The following is a 25,588-nucleotide window of genomic DNA, read 5'->3' on the forward strand; positions in this document are numbered from 1 at the left end:
TATGGGGATTTGGGGTACATGGTATATATAGGAATTCTTTGTACTATTCTCACAACTTCCCTGTACATCTAAAATTTTACCAAAATAAAAAGCTAAAAAAACAAAAACCTCACAGAAAACCAGACATTCATAAAAGTAGAAAACAAAGAAGAGAAATTTTTCCATAACTTTAAATAATAAAACAGTATTTGCTGCTTATTGAGCACTAAAAATATAAGTAACAATTCTCAGTGGTAGGAGAATAACCTGATACTTTCATAGTTTGCTTCTTGATTACTCCAGACCTTTTGAGAAAAACAACTTGGTGAGGGCAGGGAACTGGAAATAGCTATTCACACGCAGGAAGCATGTTGGCTCTGACTCATCTGGCACCTTTCACTGATGGAGGAGGCCACCTCTTCAGAGGCTGCCCCATGGAAGCGGCCGCTGGAGGCAACAGAGTTGGACAAGTCATTTTACATATCTAGATCCCTCCCAGTGGACAGATGAAGAATTAGATATCCCTAAGATAATTAAGACAGAAAGCATAGACTCAACTCTTCACAAGAGCAAGGTGAGAATTTCAAGAAATTACAGACTTCATAGTACATTAAAAGTTGTAAATTAAAGTGATTTGGAAAAAAAAAAGTGATATGGCCAAGTAGGAGGGAGATTTGGCAATATAGATTTAGAGCAATAAAAATATAGAGTCGAGTGATATTTACAACATCCAATAATTTGATATTGAAATTTTTCCTAAAAATATAAATGTAAACATTGAGAAGGCATTATACGCAAATATAATCACTAAAGTATCCCAATAGAACACAAGAAAAGTGTAAGAAACCTGAGACACAATCACTAAGAGGAATTATTCAGTCACTAAAATAGATGTTGTAGAGCTGAGGTTGTGGCTCAATGGTAGCGTGCTTGCCTAGCATTCATGAGGCACTGGGTTCAATTCTCAGTACTACATACAAAAAAATAAATAAATAAATAAAGGCCCATTAACAACTAAAAATAACTTTTTTAATATTGTTGTAGTTGGACACAATACCTTTGTTTCACTGATTTTTTTTTATGTGGTGCTGAGGATTGAACCCAGGGCCTCACATGTGCTAGGTGACGGTGCTACCGCTGAGCCACAACCCCAGCCCAACTAAAAAATAATTTTAAAAAATGGATGTTGTATAAAAACTAAGTAAACATAAGGAAAATCTTACAACAGGCATAATAACATGATAAAGTAAATATATGAACAGAATAATTACAAACTGGTTTAAAAAGTTATTTATGTATAGAGAAAGGAGTCAAAATTCAGAAGACTCTTGTAGCAGCTATAGTATGATGATATCAGTTAAATTTTTCCTTTCTTTCATCTCCCAAATTACTTTAATACTGAGGAATATGCAACTAATACAAGAAAATTTAACATTAATCCTTTATGTCCTTGAAAGTGCAGCTGAAAATTTTCACAAATAGCTAAGAAGGAAAAAGCCATGAACAAACAAATACCTTTATTTTGTCTTTAAAGATGTATACTCCAGTACACACGAGAGTAAGCAGGCTGCTTAAGTCCAGATCATAAAAGGTTACAAAAGATACTTAGGAAATAGTCATATAGAAAGCAAGATGGGGATAATATCCTTTCTTAAACAAGTACATTCCACACCAATCAGAGAGCTGTGGACCAAGTATCTTAAAGCTCAAGAGCCTACCATAGTACTGAGGTATAATAATTGATAAGAGGAGTCTTGCAAGCTTCCCTTTTGTCCAATTCTCATTGAAGTCTCATCCGTTTCTCAGGGGGACCTTTTGTGGTCACTGTCTGTTGGACATTCTTTGTGGTTTCCTTCTCCTCTGATTTTACAGTTTCTGGTATAGGTTCTGCCTCTTTCTTTGTTTGATCCACTGGACATCAAATGCAGATTTTTTTTTTTAGAGAAATGAAGATGAAAGAATGAGATAAATTTAGACAATGGTTAATATGAACACTCTTTCAAATTCACTTTATTAAAAAATATTTTCTTTAGTTGTAGATTAACACAATGTTTATTTTTCATTTATTTTGATGTGGTGCTGAGAATTGAACCCAGTACCTCACACATGCCAGACAAGCACTCTACCCCTGAGCCACAAGCCCAGTCCTCAAATTCACTTTTAACTGCATATCTCAATTTCCACATTCACCTGTTTCCTCAGGCAGCTGAACTGAATAAGCTCCGGTTATAAACCTAATAACCTATTATTAACTCAAGGAAAAATACAAAACTAGAGAAGAATACATGGCATTTAAATCAGACATCATGTATGTATCAGATATAATTATTCCATCAGTTCCACTGATAGTTTAATTCCTGTTTTCAGTGAAAAAACCACCTCAAATAACCTCAACTTCTTCATACCTCCTCAATATCTACTCCTTCCACTTAATTCATCTTTTAAATACTAGTATTACTATCACAGATACAATATCTACTGGCGATTCAGCAGATCTTAAAGGATAGGAGTGAAAAACTACAATGGGAAAGTCTAAGAAAAAATAACCATGGCACAATCTCACATGCATTAAACACGTTGTTTGGTCTATTTCAAGTTTAGTAAAGAGTATCAGATGACCCATACCTGGAACAGGCTTTTCTCCAGACTTTTGCTATAATTTAAAAAACAGGGAGGGGGAGAAAAGAAATAAGAAACAGAATAGTAAGGTTAGCAAGGTTTTCTTCTTGATTTTACAAATCTTATTAAAATGACACCTCCATCCAAATTTACATTATAAATGATTTCACGAAGAAATATTGCTGTTCTTGTTCCATAAAAAATAAATCTGTCATTTTCTACTTCTTGAGAATACCCCATTCCAGAAAAGACAAATATAAAACTAAAACAGAATAAAACAACCATAAAAACCCTTGAACATCTAACAAAGCCCTCTGCTTCCACTTGCAGGTTACAATGCTTTACAATAGTAGTTAAGTAGAATCCAATGAGAAAAATAATGGAGACTGCAAGACTCCAGAGGCTTATTTGCTTGGAGGACATAAACTATAAGAAGAATAAAGTTTGGATGCAAGCATGGGAACTAAGGAGAGAAAAGAGGTATTTTCCTATGAGCGTAAGGCATGCAGCAAATGTTCCATTAAAAACTCAAAGTGCATAGCAAGGGCCTAAGCAACTCAGCAAGACCCTGTCGCTAAATAAAATATATAAAAGGGTTGGGGATGTGGCTTACAAATTAAGCACCCCTGGGCTTGATCCCCAGTACTAAAACAAAAACAAAAACAATTGAAGTGCAGGGAAAAGTGATGGGGACATCAGAGGACAAGAACAAGAAATTCTTTAACTTGATTAGGTTCCATTGTCCAATCACACAAATTAAATGCTCTAAAATACCTTCTTCCTCAAGGTTTACAGCTTACTACTCCCTCGAAGCCAGTGACACTTACATCCTATGTTTATATTTTTTTTTTTTTTTTTAAAGAAAGAGTGAGAGAGAGGGAGAGAGTGGGGGAGAGAGAGAGAGAGAATTTTAATATTTATTTTTTAGTTCTCGGCGGACACAACATCTTTGTTGGTATGTGGTGCTGAGGATCGAACCCGGGCCGCACGCATGCCAGGCGAGCGCGCTACCGCTTGAGCCACATCCCCAGCCCCTACATCCTATGTTTAAAAGCAAAATGTCAAAACAATAAAGTGCCAACACTACTTCCAATCTCCTTGCAAACTTACACCTTTCATTCACACATGCACGTGCACATACACATTTAAAGTATCTCAAAAGAAAAAAATAATTTCTTCATTTCTAAAGTTAATACATTTATCTGTTTTCCAGATTTCTTTCTGAATTTAGATATCCTCCTACCTATTCCCATGACTCATATTCTGGTGTCACATGCTCTAGATTCATGATGTCAACTGCCAAAATGCCCACTCCAATGGAAAATACTGTGAACATCTACACTCGACAAGACCAAAAGCTGAGCTCTATATTTTTACTCACTGTGCAGAAAAGGGTTACTATGGAAAGCCTGAAACTGCCATCCTGAGAAAACCCTGATTTGCAAGGTTGGCCCTTGGCTAGTATATCTAGAAACTCTAATTTTGGGAGGGTTCCCACCATCCTCTACCTATTAACAGTAGCTGGCTGTGCCTAGACTATTTGTATAATGTAATTTAAGCTGAATATCTACTTTCCTTCAGAAACTGTGGAATTTTGGTATGTGCTATACAAAGGGAATGTCTATGCTGAACCCATCTCCTTCCCTACCACAAAACAACAACAACAAAAAAAAAAAAAAAAAAAAAAAAAAAAACCTTGGGTGCTGAGTCTCTAATGGATTTCCCAGGGCAGAAATACACATTTTGTTGCATTTTTATTGTTGAAAAAGGAGTACATTTTGCATAACCTCTGGTGGGAAGGAAAAAGTACAAGGAAGCCTATACATGGAATCCTATACACTCTACCTATGTCTTTTTCCTTTGTGATCTGGCTGTATATCCTTACCATATCACAGTAATAAATATCAGCCATTGAATACAACTATATGACAAGTCCTATGAGTCATTCTAGCAAATCTCCAAAATAAGGGAGTGAGCAGAGGAATCCCACACACGGCCACATATCACCTATCTTGTGAATATATGAAGACTTAAACATGTCTCAAGTACTTTGGGGAAAAAATAATTTTTATCACTTTAAATGTATATAAGGAAATGTATAGAGTAACACTGAAAGGAGTGAAAAAAATTGAGATGGGAAAATTTTCATATAGCTACTCTGAAGCATCTGAACACTACAAGACATTGAAATAACATCATTACTCACCCAACTTACACTGACTAATGTATTCTAGTGAATACTGCTGGACAAACTAGAAGAATATGTTGAGGTGAGCAAAAAAGATGGGAGTGCCTTTCTGATGAAATGTAATGAGGACTTGGGATAAACCTCAATGAAGTAAGATCCTATTGTATTCTAGCAGACTCTCAAAAAAATTACTGAAAATATATTCAGTACTATTCTAACTCCAGCAATAACAATAATTCAAATTCAGAAAAAGGAAACATCAAAGAAGCAGTCCAGACTTCAATATTCTCCTATTCACCCCCTGATAAATCAATATCCCTAGGTACCAGAAACCCAGCTGTTAAAAACAATGGATAAGGAGAAGTTAAATTCTGAGCTACAAGTATTTTAGAAAAGACACTGTGTAGAGAATCAGATGTGACTTCGAGCTTGAAAAAAAAGTATTTTAGAAAAGACACTGTGTAGATAATCAGATGTGACTTCGAGCTTGAAAACCTAACTGCTTACTGTCCTTGATGAAGCCTGCCTGCAAACGGGATGTTCTGTCAAGGTCTAGATAAGGTAATGGCAAGCATACTTGCACACAAGATGTTTGCTGTCTTTGATGGAGCCTGCCCGCAAAAGGGATGTTCCATCAGGTTTAGATAAGGTAACAGCAAAAATGCTTGAACAAGATGTTTGCTGTCCTTGGCAGGGCTTTCCCCGAAAACGGGATGTTCTGTCAAGTGAGCTAGGAGGGTGCTAAGAAAATTTTTATCTATTCTTAACAAAGAGCAGAGCTCAGAATGCTCTGGCCCAAGAGTAGATTAAGCCATTAAGCAAGTTACTTCTGATTAGAAAGTTACTTCTGTATACTATGTTTAGCTAGCCTAAAGACCTGATTTATTGCTGTTGGAAGGCTGCCTTCTTTGTTCACAATACTATAAAAAGACTGCTGTATAAAATAAAGGAGCTTTTTTTTCCTTCTGCTTCTTTTGCTTGTTTTTCTTTGCTCATGCTGACCTTCTAGTGAGTTATTTGAGGCAACACTGTGGGTAAACAGGAGTTCAAATGAGCTAAAAGTGGTCCTAGGATTATTTGCATCTCTAGGTTTAAGCAAGAAAGTTTTTGGTAGTTCTAGAGATAGCCATCATTTTCCTATTTTTGTTACATATTCTTTTGGGGGGAGTTAGCCATTGACCCCCTGCATAGTTAAAAGAAATGTGGGGTTCAAGAAAATGACAACATAGTGTATATGCTGTCAAACCTTTTAAAAGAAAAATGTAATGTAAATAACTTACTGAAATAATATGAGGACTGGAGTTTGCTTGAAAATAATTGGGAAGAAGTGGAAAAAAATGAACCATGTTTGATAAATGTTGAAGCAAGGCAATAGGTACATGGGAGTTTCTATCCCCCGCCCCCCAACTTTTTTTATGGTACCAGGATTGAAGCTAAGGCCTCATGCATGCTAGGCAAACACTCTACCACTGAGCAATATCCCCAGTTCCTTGTTTTTCATTATTCTATTTTTGTATATTTTTGAAATTTTCATGTTCTATAAGATTATGCTTTTTTTGTTTGAAGAGCTAAGTCTATGTCTAGCTCATCAGGACAGAATAGCATAAATGATTCAAAGCAGGACTCTCAGCCAGAAAAATAGAGTATTCACTCATCAGAGTACCTCAGAACTCAAACACAGAAGTTGCTGAATATTCTGAAGGTTATTCAATGTAAACAAAATCCTAACAACTATATTTCAACAAAAATCTACTGTTTTTCCTATATTCTGAATTCTGGTTAACAAGCAATACCTAGTCTAATTCTAGGCCTCAAACATCATCTTTAATGCCAATCTTACCAAACCCACCCTCCAAATTTAAGTTATCCTGACTGAAATATCTCTTGAATCTGTCTCTTCTCTATCCCATGTCCACAGAATAAATTTAGACTTTCTTCAACCTAAATTCCCTGACTCCAAACTTCAGCCTCCTAAGCATCCCCTACATTGTTATTAGTTATCTTTCTATAATACAAAGTGAAGATGATCATCCTCTTATCCTTGGAGGAAATACTTGCCAAGAACCTCAGTGGGTGCCTGAAACTATAGTAGTACCAAACCTATATATACTATGTTTCCCTACAAATACCTATGATAAAGTTTAACTTAATAAGAGATTAACAACAATAAGTAATAATAAAATAGAACAATTAAAACAATATATTATAATAAAAGTTACACGAATGTGGCTTCTCTCTAAAAATCTTACTGTACCATACTCACAATTCTTTGATGTGAGATGATGCCTATATTACATGAAGTGAGGTGAATGATATAAACAATTTAACATAGTATTAGACTACTATTGACCTTCTCATGATATGTCTCCTTAAATCAGGTTAAATACTGCTGTAATCAAGTTCTTCATTAGCAAACAGCCTCTCCAATAATTTTTATATTCTTTAATCCAAATTCCTAAATCTGTGTAAACATTCCTTACTTCTAGTAAATGGCTAAGTATCACTAATTTCAGGAGATCCTTTGCTGAAGTCTTCATATAGACTCAGTGCTTTCTTGTGCAACACAATGTTCATCAGAATGTGTTTAGTGTTCTAATGTTCCACTTACAAATTTAATGGCTTTTGCATCTTAATTAAGCACTTAAACACTACTGTTTTAATTACAGTTGGAGTTTTGACAGCATATCTAACATAAATTTCTCTTTTCCTTCCTCACATTATAACAGATAGAAGATCCATTATTACCATACATCTTAGCAATCACAGCACATAATTATCTTTAAGTTGAGAACTTTTATCTTGAAGTAAGCACTTTACAGCTTACTTTAGCATATGCAAACTATCAGCATAACTATTCTTGTGCTTTGGAGACATTAAGTAAAATAAGGGTTGCATTAACACAAGCACTGTGATGAAACAACTGATAACCAAGACAGCTACTAAGTGACTAATGGGTAAGTAGCACACACAGTGTGTATCTACTGAACAAAGGAATGATCATTTACCAGGAGGGACACAGCAGAATGGCATAAGATTTCATCACACTACTCAGCACAGGATGCAATTTAAAACTTGCAAATTATTTATTTGTATAATTTTCCACTTAATATTTTCAGACCATGGTTGAAATAGCTGAAACTGCAGAAAGCAAAATCATATATATGGGGACTACTATATATTACTCTCTCCTGTAACTACTTTTAAAAATTTCATTAGGTATCTATTGCCGTAAGTAATAGAAATATTAGCTGGTCACTAAAAGTGACCTTGAAGATAGGGAAGAGAAATATTCTAATACACTAGTGTTTTGGAGTATGCACTTAAAATGTATACATTAAAGGGCTTGGGATGTAACTGACTTAGAGTGCATGTACACACAAGGCTTTGACTTTGATGTACAGAACTATCAATATGTATTTGTGTATATACACGTATATATGTGTGTTTGCATATGTTTACACACACACAATATTTAACACTGATTTGACTTATCTCCAATGATAATAGCTATTATTTTAATACTTCAAGTACCTCTGAATGCAGCTGGAAGCCTGCTATGTTTATGGAGGTGGTAATGAGTTATAGTTTAAAATAGTGAATCCTGTTCTTCAGGAATAAACCCAAATTTCTTTGCATGGCATACAAAATCATTCTCAATTTGACCTTCATTTTGATGTCTCATCTTCCATTATTATTCCCTTTCTTCCTCAAAAGCATTTTTCAATTTCTCAGCACATGTTTACTAATACTCTTCACCTTTCTGTTTTTCTATTACTATTTTTTAGATCAGCATTACTCAAAAGAAATGAGTGAAACATCAGTGTTTACAGCAGCTCAATTCACAATAGCTAAACTATGAAACCAATCTAGGTGCCTTTCAACAGATGAATGGTTAAAGAAATTGTGGAATATATGCACAACAGAATAGTATTCATCTTTAAAGAAGAATGAAATTATGGCATTTGCCAGTAAATGGATAGAATTGGAGAATATCATACTAAGCAAAACCACCCAAAGAACCAAAAGCTGAATGTTTCTCTGTTATATAGATGTTAATTCACAATAAGGGGGAGCAGGGGAAATAGAGGTATTTTGGACTAGACAGAGAGGAGTGAAGGGAGGGAAGGGGGCACAAGGGTAGGATTGACAGAATAAATTGGACATTATTACCCTATGTGCACATATGATTACATGACCTGTGTAACTTTACATCTATAAACCAGATGAATGAGAAGTTATACTACATTTATGTATGATGTATCAAAATATATTCTAGTGTCATGTATAACTAATTAGATCAAAAGAAATGAGTTATAAATGCAAGTTATATCTGTAATTTTAAATTTCTTTTTAATATATATACTGTTTTAGTTGTAGATGGGCACAATACCTTTATTTTATTATTTGTGTGGTGCTGAGGATCGCCTAGTGCCTCACACGTGCTAGGCAAGCATTCTACCATGGGGTCACAATCCCAGCCCAATTTTTAATTTCTTAGTCACATTTTTAAAAAGAAACAAGATTATTATATTTCATTTGATGAAATACATCTAAAAAAAATTTTTTGGTTTGTCTTTAAAATCTAGTACATTTTACCTTTATATCACAATTCAATCTGGACTAGCTTTGTTTCCAGTGCTCAATACATGTGCCTAGTGGCTACTGTACTGAACACTGAACATCCAGGTGTTCCTCCCTCAGTCTATTTGGCAAATACTCACTGAATAAATGGCCAACCACAATTAACCTCTTAAATCCAATAGTGGTTGCTCATCACCTGGCATACAGCTATAATTCATTCATTTACTTACTCAACAAACATTGTTCCATTTTCAAATATAATACACCAGATTTTTCTAAACAGGCTTTCTTGTCCTATATTCCAATTTGCATCCTCTGCTCCCTTCACTACCAGATAACCATTCCAATAACACATGTTTCTCACTATAAAAGGTCTGCAAAAGAGGAAGGGGAGATCTACTCCAAAGTCATCCCATAGTATGAAACACTTCATTTAATTTAAAACTACCTTTGAAAATCCTTTAAATAGCTTCAAGGAACAACAGTATACACTATCGTAGATATACACAATCCTATAAAGTTCCATAAGAACAAAGACTAACCATGAAAATGACATATTCATATAATCCATCTCTTAATCACTTCATTTTAAAAGTTCATTTAGTGGGACGGCAGATGGGTTTACTATTGTAACCACAATAGTAATATATATACCACACTGTGGAATTCATATAACTTAAATACCAATATGGTGTAACTCAATTAGTATTCCCACTTACCCCTTTACTAGACCAAACCCTCTATCACACATTCTATTAGTTTTGGGGGAATATCAAGGATTGAACTCAGGGGCACTCAACCACTGAGCCACATCCCCAGCCCTATTTTGTATTTTAGTTAGAGACAGGGTCTCACTGAGTTGCTTAGCACCTGGCTTTATTATTTTTTTTTAATATTTTTTTAGTTCGTGGTGAACCTTTAATTTATTTATTTCTATATGGTGCTGAGAATCGAATCAAGGGCCTCACACATGCTAGGCAAGCACTCTGTCACTGAGCCACAACCCTAGCCCTAACACTTTTTTGTTTGTTTGTTTGTTTTCAGTTGTAGATGGACACAATACCTTTATTTATTTATCTTTATATGGTGCTGAGCATCGAACCCAGGGCCTCACACATGCTAGGAAAGCGCTATACCACTGAGCCACAACTCCAGTCCTGCACTTTGCTTTTTCTTTTTTTTTTTTTTAATTGGTTGTTCACAACATTACAAAGCTCTTGACATATCATATTTCATACATTAGATTCAAGTGGGTTATGAACTCCCAATTTTTACCCCAAATGCAGATTGCAGAATCACGTCCGTTACACATCCACAATTTTACATAATGCCCTATTAGTAACTGTTGTATTCTGCTACCTTTCTTATCCTCTACCCTTTGCTTTTTCTGAGGATGGCTTTGAACCCAAAATCCTCCTGTCTCAGCCTCCCAAGCTGCTGGGATTACAAATGTACACCACCATGCCCCACCTATTATTTTTTGTTACAAAAGAATTCCATCATTTAAGGAGCTTAATACTGTAACAGGCTAGAAGTCAGCTTGTAGAGTGAAAAGAATATGAATTTTATATTCTAATTTTGTCACTTTCTGAATTAGAGTATTATCTACATGCCAGCCTCATAGTTTGCAAGATTTAGTAAGGAACACAACCCCCTTTATTCATTTCTTCCACTTAGTCTTCTGATACCTTCCCTTTGATTCAGAGGTAATTTTTTAACTACTCAGGAAAACCAGTCATTTTAGGTCATACTTGAAACAGTTGTCAATTTAAAATAAACATGTATGTCACCAAAAAAAAAAAAAGTCAAATTAAAATTAGCCACACATAGTCATTACCTGCACAAACTTGGGTGGAAATTTCTGTCTAAGATCTACAAGTAAAGCATCCACACGCTGTCTCTGAAAAATAGAGCTTGGTTCTTCTTTCCTTTTGGCTTTAGGCTTGACTTTATCTATTAAAATATGAAATCCAAATCAAAAAACATTGCCTAATCAGTTTGTTGTGTCATCTTACAAATCTTGACCCACTTAGAAATATTTGAACTTCATTGTTGTGGTGGGGGAGGGGTATTAGAGATTAAACCTAGGACTGCTTCACCCATCCCCAATCCTTTTTATTTTTTATTGAGACAGAGGCTCGATAGGTTGCTTAGGCCCTTGCTAAATTGCTGAGATTGCCCTGAAACTTGTGATCCTCCTGCCTCAGCCTCCTGAGTCACTGGGATTATAGGCATCCACCACCACACAAGGCTCAAACATCATTATTTTCAATGGCTGCTATACCAACACAATTCCCCATATATGCTAAACACAGCACATAATAATGAATTTTTCTTCTTTTTTGGCAAAAATACTGAGGATATTGAACCCAGGTGTGTTCTTCTCTGAGCTGCATTCCCAGTTGTTTTAGTCAGTATGTATGTATGTATGTATGTATGTACTTATTTATTGCTGCTGTAACTAAAGGACCTGACCAGCAAAACTGTAGAGGAGGAACAGTTTATTTGAGGGCTCACAGTGTTAGAGGCCTTAGTCCATAGAAGGCCGGTTCCATTCCTGGGGGCTTGATATAATGCAGAACATCACCATGGTGGAAGAGTGTGGCAGGGGGAAGCAACTCACATGATGAACAGAAAGCAGAGAAAGAGTTCTCCACTTGCTGGATACAAATGTATATCCCAAAGCCACACCCCAATTCCCCCTTCCTCCAGCCTCACCCTACCACTCAATCCCTATCAATTGATTGGGTTAAAACTCTCAAATCCAATCATTTCTCCTTGGAACCTTCTTGCACTGTCTTTTATGTAAGCTTTTGGGGGATACCTGACATCCAAACCATAATACCAGTCCTTTTAATTTTCCATTTTGAGACAGGGTCTTACAAAGATGGCAAGGCTTACCTTAAATTTGCAATCCTCCTGCCTCAGTATTCCAAGTAACTAGGATTACTGGAGTTCATCACCATGCCTAGCAAATGATGTTCAATTCTAAAACTTAAGAAGCTGACATACATATCTTTTAAAGATACGCAGTTTCAGTATATAAACAAGGGTAGACTGTTTTAAGCTTTAATTACCTAAATTACAATCCAGATTATTGGTCTGAAATTGTTTTTGTATATTGTTAGCATATTGTGTGATCTTTTTCCAAAAAATCTTCTAGCAGCAAATGGAATAAGCATGTTTCACAAACTTAAGTTACCATGCTCAATTATAAAGACTGTGATCCACTGAACAAAACAAAAACAGATCACAAAAACAAGGAAAAAAAAAAAAGAACCTAAAAGAGAAATTGTAAAGTTATTCACATATGAGATTTGTGCTGGTAGCAGGAAGGATATTGGGGAACTATCTCTTAATGAAGGATTCCAGATAAGTATTAGTCCAAACTTTCTTAAGGTAAGGTAAAATAGCCCATGGGACAACTAAGACAAACTTTCCAACATCAAATGTTGTTGCCTACAGCTACTATTAGGAATTAAAATAACTGTATCTGAAAACCATTCCAAAGGTCTGAATTCTATATAATGGCTACCTTTCCCATAGTAATGTATTATGAGTTGTCATGCTCAGAGAAGGAAAAGCCAGATATAAAAACACATTTCTGGGAATAGGTTTTCCTGGTAAAATATGGTGGAAAAGTGTTATAGTTTGAATATGAGATGTCCCCAACAGCTCCTGGGTTAATGCAGGAATATTCCAAGATAAAATGATTAGATTATGAAAGCTATAACCTAACTGGTCCATCAAAGTTTGAGTAGACTAACCTTGTGTTAACTGTAGGCTGATAGGACTTGACTTAAGGAGGTGGGTCACTGAGGGAGTACTCCAGAAAGGTTCATCTTCCTTGCAGCTCCTCCCCACTCTTTGCTTCTCTGCAGCCATGAGGTAAACAATTTTCCTCTGCTACTGCCCTCCAGCCATAATATTCTGCCCCACCTTGGGTCTGGAGTAATGAAGTCTGTTGACCATGGCCTAAAAACTGTGAGCTAAAAATAAAGTTTTCCTCCTATAAGTTGTTCTTGTTGGGTATTTTGGTCACAGCAACACAAAGCTGACTAACACAAGAACAGTAATAGGTAAGCAACCATGGGAACTAGGGAACCTGATACTATGACAGATGATAACATAGAATCATCAGAAAACAGCCTGGTCGTCTGGAAATGGAGATCTAAAGGCAACACCTCTAATCCCCACTTTAAATAGTGGAAGATAAAGGGTTCCAAATTCCAGGATGACTCAATAGTTAGGTAAGTAGGAAACATCTTTGCTTTTCTTCATCATTGTTTCTCCTCTTTATGCTCCAAATATTTCAAAACCTTGAATTACCTTCACAAAGATTATCAGCTATCTATCAGAATAAATTATATTTCTATATGAAACTTTTTATTACCACATGTAGTATATGAATCACAACTGTAACAATGTCACTACCCTATGAAAAAGTAAAGCACACCTGAAAAACGTTAATAGTCATCAGAAAACAGCTTCTGTATTTCCAGAGACTCTGAAGGTTGAGGCTAGAGAATCACAAGTTCAAAATCAGCTTCAGCAATTTAGACTCTATCTCAAGATAAAAATAAAAAGGGCTGGGGATGTAGCTCAGTTGTAGAACACCCCTGGGTTCAAACCTAGTACCACAAAAAAAAAAAAAAAAAAAAAAAAGTTTCATCATTAGAGGCTCAAAAACCATTTTAGAAGGGCTTAGGTGTTCTACGTACCTTGCTCTTCATGATCTTTGAAGTGCCACCAATATCCTTTAGAAGGATGATATCGACAGTATGACATAGCTTCATCAAAAGCTGACTGGATGCCATGCACTGCAGTAAGCTTGTAATAAGAAAACAAATTCTAAATTTCTTACTAGGTCAACCAAATTCCCAAAAGTAAATAGTCACAAAATGTTACATATGCAAAGATAGCAATTGTGTACTTTTTAGAACTTAACTAAATTAGTATATAACTGGAGCTATAGTGTATTGGTTCCAGGATTTCTCAGATACCAAATTCATATATACTCAAATTCTTTATATAAAATGAATTATAACCTACATACACATTCCTATATACTTTAACTCATTTTTAGAATACTTATCAAAATGTTATAATGTTATGTAAATAGTTATTATAATGTATTATTAGGGAAATAATGACAAGAAAATAATCTGTATGTGTTCAGCACAGGTGTATTTCTTTTTTTTTTTTTAATGTATTTTCATTGTACAGTGGTTAAATCTATGGATGTGAAACTGTGAATACAGAAGGCCAAATGTGTGTAGTAGTATTGATTTGGCCTAAAGTAAACAATGTTCAAGACATTCCAATAGTACTTTATACCACTTACACAAAAGAGCTCCTACTTGATTCTTAGAAACAGGGCAGCTAAACTGAAAGTTTTCTTTTGGGTTAAGAACACTTACCACTCTGGAGTTTATAACTGATCCCAAGTCTGGTGCCTGATAGATCACTCCAGCAATGATATAGTAATCAGCTAGTGGGATAACTAAAGCATAAGGGAAAAAAAAATGTTTATGAACCAGCTATGAGCACAAACTGCTAGATTTTCACAAAAAAGAACAACTAAAATTTGACATTTGCCATATTGCATCTTAAGCAAGGTTTGGCAATTCCTGTTTTTGTAAATAAAGTGGTACTGGAAAACAGCCATAACCATTCATTACATATTACCTATGGCTGCTTTGGCAATAGTTGCAAATCTGGCTGGGCTTGGTGGCGCATGCCTGTGATCCCAGTGGCTCAGGAGGCTGAAACAGGACTACCATGAGTTCAGAGCCAGCCTCGGCAATGGCGAGGCGCTCGCTAAGCAACTCAGTGAGAGCCTATCTCTAAATAAAATACAAAATAGGGATGGAGATGTGGCTCACTGGTTGAGTTCCCCTGAGTTCAATCCCCAGTTAAAAAAAAAAAAAGTTGAAAATCTGTCAGAGTCTAAGGCCTACAAAGCCTAAAGAAGTTACTCTCGGGCAGGTACTATATGCCTATAATCATAGCAACTCAAGCAAAAGAGGCAGAAAGATTTTAAGTTTAAGGCCAGCCTTGACAACTCAGACTCTGTCTCAAAATAAAAAAGGCCAGGGATGTAATTTCAGTGGTAAAGCGCTCTTGGGTTCAATCCCCAATACAAAATAAAAAATAATTTACTCTCTGGCTCTTCACAGAAAAAGTATGTTGACTCTTACACAACAGCAGTGCTTGTCAAATAAATACATCTGAATCACATTAAATCAGTTTAATGTGCATCTGGATCTCTTTAAAATTAGATGCTTATTTGGTAAGCATATTGCATTTCTAACAAGTTTCCAAGTACTGCCGATGCTCTGGTCATTCAACCTAACTTTTGGGAGTAAAACCTTTAAAGCAAAAGATTACCCCAGGGCTGAGTCCTAAGGAATATGACAGCTGCTATTTAGCCAGATGCCATTCTATGCAGCTTCTGTATTCTGAATTCTTTCATATGGTCTTGACTTTCTTCTAAGGTTCTCTGATTCTCTGTAACGCCTGTATTTTGAAAATAAATTGGATTCTGGAACCACAACTTCTTTAGCGAGTCATTCTCTGAAATCAATACTAAGAGTTGTTTCTAAATGTCTTGATGAGGGTATCTAATTGGGAGTTATAGCTGAGACAGCACTACCTGGCCTCTTATTCTATTAGTGTTTGGAGAGTGGTCCTTGGGCGTGTTGCAAAAGCCCCAGCATGACTTTTTAAACATTTCCTAAAAGAGAGTTATGCCTGCTTTACCAGCCTACTCAGAAAAAATGTACAGTGAGTATGTAGGCACCTGATTTCCTTCTGGGAGTCTGGAATTCTGTAGAGGATGCTTATTTGATGAATCCTCAAAAAAATATTCTGGGTCCAGAGTCTCAAATGGGTTTCTCTGAGCAGACACAAACATGTGACTACATCTCACTGGTGAATGGAGAGCACACTTAGTGTGGTTCCTCACAAGAGGGAAAGCACAGAAAATTTGCACACAGATTCATATAGATTCTCCCTTATCTTTTTTCATTACTAATCTGGTTGTGCATTCTTATTTATGTTCATATACACACACACACAGCAACATACTGAAAATTATGTGATCCTGGGGACTCAGCAAACAGAACTCAATCCAAAAAATAAGAAATAAATAATGGTATTTTTAAAGAAAATAATGCCTGAAGTTTACATATCTTACCTTGAGCAGGGGACTGCCGCTGTTGCTTCCGAATGATGAAAAGAATGGGCTCCTGAGCATGTAAAAGGATATACTCAACTCCAACCATCTGACTAAAACAGAGAGAAACCCAGAGATCTCTGAATGCCTACAATTTTGTAGAACAATCTAAAAGTGCAGCAACATTTTAAATAGGATTAAAACTGCCTATGTTTGATGTTAAAACCTGGCAGTCAAATAGAACTGGCTGCTTTTCCAGAGAGGTGATATAAAGTTAGATTGTTTTGTTTTGTTTTTGGTACCAGGGATTGAACGAAAGGGTGCTTAACCTCTGAGCCACATCCCTAGTCCTTTCTAATTTTTTGAGACAGGGTCTCACTGAGTTGCTTAGGGCCTTGCTAAGTTGCTGAAGCTGGCTTTGAAATTGCAATCTTCCTGCCTCAGCCCTAATCCCAAGACCGACTACAGGCATGTGCCACTACATCTGGCAAGATTTACTTTTAAGCAACAAAATTTTTCTACAAAAAATCACCATAAGGGACTGGGGTTGTGGCTCAGTGGTAGAGTGCTTGAGGCACTGAGTTTGATCCTCAGCACCACATAAATGTAAAATAAAGATAATGTGTCCACTTAAAAAAAAAACTAAAAATAAATATTTTTTTAAAAATCAGCATGAATTTAAATCTGAGTAATTCAGGCAGAAAAGTGAGCTGAAAGTATCTTTTTCAAAAAGGCATTCAAAATACTATGGTGCTTCCTAATCAAGAACTATAAATATATATAAAAAATAAAAATAAACATGAAGGCCCAACTGTACATTTTATCCAAAACACCAAAGATTTTATCCTCACCCCAACTCATTTTTTTGACCTGCAACAAAAAGCTATTCAAAATGCCATAGAAATTAATTTCCTAAAACCCACCCCCACAGTATTTTGGGGACAAATGCAGAATTATTATATATAGTTTCAGAAATGTTTTTAATAGCAATAAATTCTTGATTATTTTGCATCCTAAGTCTAAAGAATCTTGATTGTGTTTAACTAAAATTATATTTTCTTTATTTGTCATACAGAGAAAAACCTATTACAAACCAGAAAACATTAAATTAGATTTAAAGGGGACAATAATCACAATTGTATGATTAAGAAGCTGCATTGCTAAAAACACTCAGAACAACATTTAAACTTGTTATTATTTTAAATAAACATTGTTATTTAGAAGAGTTATAAGTTACAAGAGACTTCTAATAATTTCCTTGAATGTCATATTTATAACAAACGCACACAAAATTTCAGTTTCTTTACCAAATCTTGTACTTCATGATCCACAACTTAAAAGAATGTGTACTACAAAATCTCTAGTCTGCAAAGATGTTACCTTCTTAAAATAACTTACTTCAGGTGTTCTAATGTTAGCCTCTGCATTTTGACCACTTCATTATTACATGTCCTGTCATAAAAAGGATTACTTCTTTCTGAAAAGTAATCCAGGACACTACCACTGTTCAAAATGGGGATCCAAGAGCTGTCAACCCAAGAGATTCCCAGGAGATTATCTACAGGGGGGAAAAAATAATAATAAAGAATCAGAAAAGCAAAAGAATCTAATCCGAGGCATCCTTATGCATCTAATATAGCAGACACCATGAATAAAAGAATAACATGAATACTAATCTATGTACTAAACAGAAGAGAGAAATATGCAAGAAAACAATGACAACACAAAATAAAGTGTTAGAATATCTAAGTATTAGAATTAGGGTATGAATAATTTGAAAGCACCAAGGAAGGATAAGAATTCCTAGGGAATACCTAGATTTTTCATTGAGGGGAGGTGGGTTTTAGCTCTTTGAGAATCACATGGAGGAAAAGGAAGAACACAGGATGGTATGAAAATATATGCATATGTTTAATATATTTTTACTTTACATAGTATATACATGAATACGTAAAATATGTTTAAAGAGTAATTTGATTAAGTGAGGGAATATTAAGATTAGAGATCTAGAAAGTTCTTTTTAAAAATTGGAAATCCTGGGGCTGGGGTTGTAGCTCAGTGATAGAGTGCTTGCCTAGCATGTGTGAGGCCCTGTATTTGTTCCTCAACACTACATAAAAATAAATAAAAGTTATTGTGACCATCTACAACTAAAATATATATATTTTTTTAAAAAAAAAAGAGAGAGAGAGAGAATTTTTTAATATTTATTTTTTAGTTTTCGGCGGACATAACATCTTTGTTTCTATGTGGTGCTAAGGATTGAACCCGGGCTGCACGCATGCCAGGCGAGCGTGCTACCGCTTGAGCCACATCCCCAGCCCCTATATGTATATATTTTAATTGGAAATCCTGCCAGGCATGGTGGCATATCCCTGTAATCCCAGTTACTCGGAATGCTGAGGTAGGAGGATCACAAGTTTTGAGGCCTAGGAAACCTAAACCCTGTCTCAAAGTGAAAAACGGAAAAAAAAGGGGGGGGGGCTGGGCATGCAGCTCAGTGGTAAAGCACCCCCAGGTTCAACCTCCAATACCCTCCCCTCCAAAAGGTAAATTTTGAGTTTTTATTTGTTGGCATATAATTCAAAAATTTCAAACACATTCACAGCCAACAGTTTGAGATCTCTCAATAGGAACAAATAAGTTTAGGAGCCATTATTATAGACAAGATGATAATGTGTCAAAATTAGGGGGCAAATGATTAGGTAAAATTCCCTTCTTATAATCACATCGTTTCATATTTCAGGTTAGAATTAATTAAATTTTAAAAAGACATAGTAAATAGACACCTTGAATGAATGACTTTTTATTGTCTACTGACTATGATAAATAGGCCTAAATCGTGAATATCAAAATACCTATATAACCTGGGTATGGTGGCACACACCTGTAATCCCAGCGCTTGGAGGCTGAGGCCCTAAGCAACTCGGTGAGACCCTATCTCAAAATAAAATATAAAAAGGGCTGGAGATGTGGCTCAGTGGTTAAGTACCCATGGGTTCAATCCCTGGTACCAAAAAAAAAAAAAATCTATATAATAGTAGTTGAAAAACTTCAGCATCCCCTATATTGCAATTGCTTCTGGTATCTTTAAAGAAGTCAGAAGAAATTCAAGGTGACAAGCAATGCTGAGCAAAATAAATCAAATGAAAAAAAGTTCAAATATTTATTTTAAGTAAAAATGTAAACTATGCTTTGTGTGCTCTAAAACATAGGTGGAGACAAACAGATGAAGTATGCTGATGACCAAATAATTAGTATGTTCATCATCAATATATCATGCCATAACCAAATATACAACAGAACAAGACATAACATTTTCTGAAAATGATGGTTTTTCTAATGCAAGGCAATTTAGGATAATCATTAGCTTTAAATTCAATGGTTCAATTATTAACAGTTTTATTTATAACAAAATTACTTACACATTTCTTTTAATTTCCAAGGAAAATTGTCTCTTTTTCTCCCTAAAAATGTTTCTTGTGTGTCTTTACTTTTCTAAGCATTGCCACTGTCTTCTCTACCAGGCTCTCATCATTTTAAATCCTACCTATTAATTCTCCATAATTGTTGGTAAGTAGGATCTATAATTATACATACTAGACCATATATGTAAAACACTTAGCACACTGTAATAGCCCAATAAATTTCAAATATGTTGATGGTGGTGGCAGCTTTTTCTCTGTCCTTAACAGCAATTTTTGCACGTTTTTGTTATTAATACCTGTAACTCGGAAATACAAATGTGCTTCCATTAAACTCTTTTGAGTTTTTACTCATCAACAACTTTCACAGGACCTGATTCACAGTAATGAGCAAATGCTTATTAGTTCACGACTGAGGGCCAAGGACAAGTATGATGTGCTTTAGTAATCATACATCTTTTTCAACTCATTAACACAGACTCCAATATTCAAGAATGTTCATCTTCAAAATGGCTGATATTAGGAATATGGGCTACAGCTAGAAAACCACATAATTATCTATTTCCACTTGGAAAGTATCTGTGACTACAGCCTCATAAAGACTGCAACCACTTCTTACTACCTTCATTGTTACACTCTACTTTAAAACTACCTCCTAATTGCCACATATTGCAGAAGTGGCCTACTAACGGATTTCTCTAATTCTACTCTTGACCTCCTTCAATGTTTTCAGCAAACAAAGTGATTTTTATTAGGAGAAAGAAAAATAAAGAAATCGTCAGAACAGGTCATCCCTCTAGTGAAACCCTTCCATGACTCTCCATTTCACTCAGAGGAAAAGCCAAAGACCTTACCCCAGTCTGACACCCCTCTAATCCAATCTCCTTCCCACATCATCTCTACTTCACCCCTAGCTATACCAACCTTCTTGCTAAGTTCCTCTAATACACTTCTATCTTAGAGCCTTTACTATGACCCTAACAAATCTAAATAAAAAGTAAAACATTACAAAAGCCAAACATCTGAATATAGTTGTATGGAATAAATGTTTCTCTCATCAGCAAAACAGCCTTTTGACATAGCTCAAGTACAGCATTCTAACAAACTGAAAGTAACCAAAGTAGGCATTTGAAATAATTACTTACAATGAAAGACAAAGAGGTAAAAAACAGGATCCAGAAATGCTGACGATCACTAAAGAACTATCAGTAAGTCTTCTAGACCTCAATTTGATTAACATAGAAAAAGGCGCCTCACAAACATTTCAAAAATCAAGTATAAACCAAAAAAAAAAAAGTCTTCCTGCTACCCAAGATCAAGGAAGCAATTAAGAGGTCACATCTCCATATGTTTACTCACTAATAGAACAAATATTTGAATGCCTCTACTGTTCAGCTGTGAAAAAGAAACAACCCTGCCCTCAATAACTAGTGGGTGTTCAATGGAAGGTATTACAAACCCAAAAATAAAATTTACCACAGAAACACTTCCCATCCAGACACCCATGGGGGTATGACCTAAAGAATAAGGTGGCCCAACAAAAACGTACATGAGAGAAAAGACAGTCATTTTAACAAATGGTGCTGGGAAATCTGGTTATCCATATGCACAAAAATCAACCCAAAATGGATCAAAGACCTAGGAAGTAGACCAGAAACCATGCCGCTTCTAGAAGAAAACATAGGGTCAATAACTCAGCATACAGGAACAGGCAACAACTTTCCCATAAGATCTCAGAAAATAATCCTAAGAGTTAATAAGTGGGATGGCATCAAATTAAAACACTTCCACAGCAAAAGAAACAATTATGAATGTTAATAGAGAACCTACAAAATGGGAAAGTCTTTTCTAGCTACTCTTCTGATAGAGGATTAACATCTAGAATATATAAAGACCTCAACACCAAAAAAAAAATTACTAAATGGGCAAATAAAAATTTCTCAAAAGAACTATAAATGGCCAACAAATATATGAGAAAATGTTCAACCTCATTAGCAATTTGGGAAATGTAAATCAAAACTACATTGAGATTTAACTTCACACCAGTAGGAAGGGCAGTCATCAAGAATACAAATAATAAATGTTGGAGAGGACGTGGAGGAAAAGGGACACATTTATACTGTTGGTGGGACTTTAAATTAGTACAACCACTATAAAAATCAGTACAGAGATTCCTGAAAACACTAGACAGGGAACCACCAAATGACCCAGCTATACCACTCCTGGATATTTATTCTAAAGAGTTGAAGTCATTCTACTATAGTGCTACACACATACCCATGTTATAGCAGCACAATTCATAATAGCTATAAACTCTAGAACCATGCTATATGTCCGTCAATAGATAAATGCATAAAGAAAACATGGTTCGTATACACAGTGGAGTTTTATTCAGCCATAAATGGTGAAGGCAATCCCCCACTCACTGTCTTGACAGGGTCACAGTGAGAAAAAGTGCTGGCAAAGCAGCTCTCCCACTGTCTTGACAGGGTCACAGTGAGGATGAATGCTGGCAAAGCCGCGCTGGTTGGTGGGAAACCAAAAGCATGAGACCCTTATTTTTTTTTTTTTAATGTAACTAGGACTTTTCATTTTCATGCTTATGTTCCTGACAGGAGGCATGAGCATGTTAAATGCCAAACAAATTAAATTTCAGATGGCTGAAAAATAACAGGTAGTTTATGCCCTGGAGGCTGTTCTATTACCCCTCAGCATATCAAGGACAAAGTAGAAGGCTGTTCTTTTATCTCAGTACATTGAGGACAAATCTGATAATGGACAACAATCATCCTCTGAAAGGTCATGAGAATTTTAGGCATCACATTGATTGTATCAACTAGAACCCAAGCCCATATTTCCAGCCTCTTAGAAAACCTAATCATTATGCTTATTTTACAAAGCTCACCACATGTAGTCTCATTTTTGATTAAGGAAAGTTATATTATACACTTAGGAAAGTTAAAACATATAAAGATATATTCTTCTCTTTTTATAAACCCTTTTTTACTTTACATAAGGATTTATGATGAGCACAGTTAATATTGGTGGAAAGTGGATTGATGTTTAGAACTTACTTTCTATTGAGAAAGATTATAAAGATGTGAGAACTAGAGCACCTTGACTGAGAAACAAAGAAACTCTTTGAGAAAGCAGCTCAACCAGTTTTATGAGAATAAATTTAGGAATTAATTAAAATAGCTTTATAAGACACAGTTTTAGAATAATGTTAGAAATATTATTTCGATTCTTAAGTTTAGAAATTCTTAAGTTTTTAGTTGTGTGGGTTTCTGATATGTTTTAAGAATGATTTATAAACTTTAGGATGTTTTAAGTATAAGATTTAAGGGGACTTCTTTAGATGGGAATTTTAGATAAAGTACAAGTGTACTTTAAACTTAAAGGTTAATGATTGGTTAGGAGACTTAGAGTCTGGTTGTGTAGTTTGGCATTAGTTAATAAGAAATAGCATATCTTGGGGAAAATAGTAAATCTTGGGAAAATCTGAAAAATGTAAATTAGTGCCATATTTTATTAACGATTCTGTACTTTTAATAATTAAATAACTAAAGGTCATACCCTGGAAAAATGTAAATTAATGTTACATTTTTTTTTGTACTCCCAATCATAGATAAGGAAATGTCATGTCTTGGCAAAGTTTTAAATTATATAATCAATGACGTATTCTGAATCTATAATGATGAGAAAAATTGTAATAAAAGATGATCCAGAGAAAGCTACATTAGAGCTCTCTCTCTCTGGAGATTGCTCCAATGGACCGACTCCTGTCTCATCTTTTCGCCAACGCCACTCATTCTTCAGGACTCCCTGGACCCCGCTAGGGCAGGACCCGGGCACATAAAGAAAAATAAAATTATGTCATTTGCAGGAAAATAGATGAAACTAAATATCATCATGTTAAGCCAAATAAGGTGAAGGGGTCGTATGTTCTCTCTCATATGTGGAAGCAAAAGAGGAAAAAGGAAAAGAGGGGAGAGAATCTCATGAAAATCGGGAGATCAGTAGAACAGAGGAAGGTAACAAGAGAGTAGGAGGCGGGGAGGCAGGAGGAAGTGTTGGGGAGTCATATTAGCCAAATTATATTGTTATAATCTGTGCATAACAGATATGTAGCAACAAATCCCACCATTTTGTACAATTATAATGCACCGATAAAAAGAACTGGGGGAAAAATAAGGTGACCTCAGGACAAGCCCCCAAGATATCAATCATATCAAGTCGGCTCATTATACCATTCCCCTCTGCCCAGAGGCCACCTCTTCGCCCCGATATAACAGCCCCAGTATTGCTGCAGAGATAGAAGTGTAGAAGATTACAGCAGTTCTGAAGGCTCAAAGCCTATGGTTGCTTCAAATCCCTCCCCTTCAACGCTTTTAAGAGACTCGTCAAGACTAAGGGAAAACTCTTGTTAACTTTTCGCCAGATTAGAGCCTTGGGTCGTCCATAAAAATGATCCAAAAGAACCTGAGGGACCTGACCAAGGAATCTAAACATTCCCCGCGAGCTACAAACCCCTAAATCAGTCCACAATCAGGGAAAAAAGGTATAACGGGATAAATCACCTCGGATATCCACCGCCGCCATACTAGCAAAAGAACTCTAACGCTCCTTCCGGCGCAGAGTAAACGTAAGAACTATTACGACAAAATGTGAGGGTTAAATATTTTACGGATGGTGAGGAGGGACATAAGACTAGGGGCGCGAAGCCGAGAAGAGAGGCCAAAGCAGAGAGAGACTAGGCCAGGAGATAGGCGGGGTTGGAAGGTGGGAACGGGGCTGGGAGGGAGGGGGCGTGGCTCGGTGGTGGTAGCTGCAAGCCGAAAGCAAGGGGCGGTAGAAGGTTAGGAGCCTGCCGTCAGAGCGGACGCGGAACTGAGGGGCGGGGCTGGGAGCCGGGAGCAGGCCAGGTAAAGGGCGCGTATAGGCTGGCAGGCAGCTGCAGCGACGGACTGGAAGGTGAGGGCAAGGCCAAAGGAAGGAGACCAAGAAGGGGGGACTGACTACTGGAAAAATAATTGGGAGACTTACATGGAAAAGGAGGTTGAAGCGGGGCCAGCCCCAGGTTCATCAGCGAGGAATTCGAAAATTTACTCTAGATCTCCCATGACTGTCAAAAAGATAAATTCTGATGCTGCAGAGTTAGAAGTGGGAGCCACTCTAGTTTCAAAAGCTCCTGACATGTATCCAATGAGCTATTAGATTTAAGAGCTACTGGACGTTCTCTTTTTAACCATGCTCCAAATATGGGTCTGGTACTGGATTTAGGATTTGAGAGTCATCGGCTTTTATGTGACTAAACTCCCTAAACCAATCTGAGACCAAAACCTCAGGGCCGGAAGTCAACCATTAAGATTAAGAAGGAATACCCAGAGCAATGGTACAATGCCTGTGCTTCAAGTTTCCTGAAACAGGTCGCAAGATTTCAGACAGGGAAATATTCAGTGGTATGAGGAAAGCCTCCGAAAAGACTCAAGCTCCAGTGTGGCTCTCTGAAAGCAAAATGATGGAGATGCAAAAGGCACAGAGACTGAGAAGAGGATCCCAAAATCTGAAGGAGGGATCTGGGATGAGTGCCTATATCTTCAAAACAGGGATTATGAA

General features: G+C 36.2%; 1 protein-coding gene across 2 annotated transcripts; it reads right to left on the minus strand.

Annotated features, from left to right (window-relative positions):
* Nucleotides 1-1,479: 1,479 nt before the first annotated feature.
* Med6 (mediator complex subunit 6) lies at nt 1,480-24,698 on the minus strand. 2 transcript variants are annotated; one of them, XM_005321188.5, is made up of 8 exons: nt 24,550-24,697; nt 17,943-18,102; nt 16,566-16,657; nt 14,788-14,870; nt 14,089-14,197; nt 11,205-11,320; nt 2,605-2,632; nt 1,480-1,890 (listed from the first exon to the last, which is right to left on the minus strand). In XM_005321188.5, the coding sequence occupies exons 1-8, from the start codon at nt 24,569-24,571 to the stop codon at nt 1,760-1,762; spliced, it is 741 nt and encodes a 246-aa protein (XP_005321245.1). In that variant the 5' UTR covers nt 24,572-24,697; the 3' UTR covers nt 1,480-1,759. The 2 variants fall into 2 exon arrangements, with proteins under 2 accessions (XP_005321245.1, XP_005321246.1); XM_005321189.5 differs by lacking the exon at nt 11,205-11,320 and having other exon boundaries at nt 24,550-24,698.
* Between the last annotated feature and the right edge of the window lie 890 nt (nt 24,699-25,588).

This window comes from Ictidomys tridecemlineatus, chromosome 5 (assembly GCF_052094955.1).
Source record: "Ictidomys tridecemlineatus isolate mIctTri1 chromosome 5, mIctTri1.hap1, whole genome shotgun sequence".
Taxonomy (NCBI): Eukaryota; Metazoa; Chordata; class Mammalia; order Rodentia; family Sciuridae; genus Ictidomys; species Ictidomys tridecemlineatus.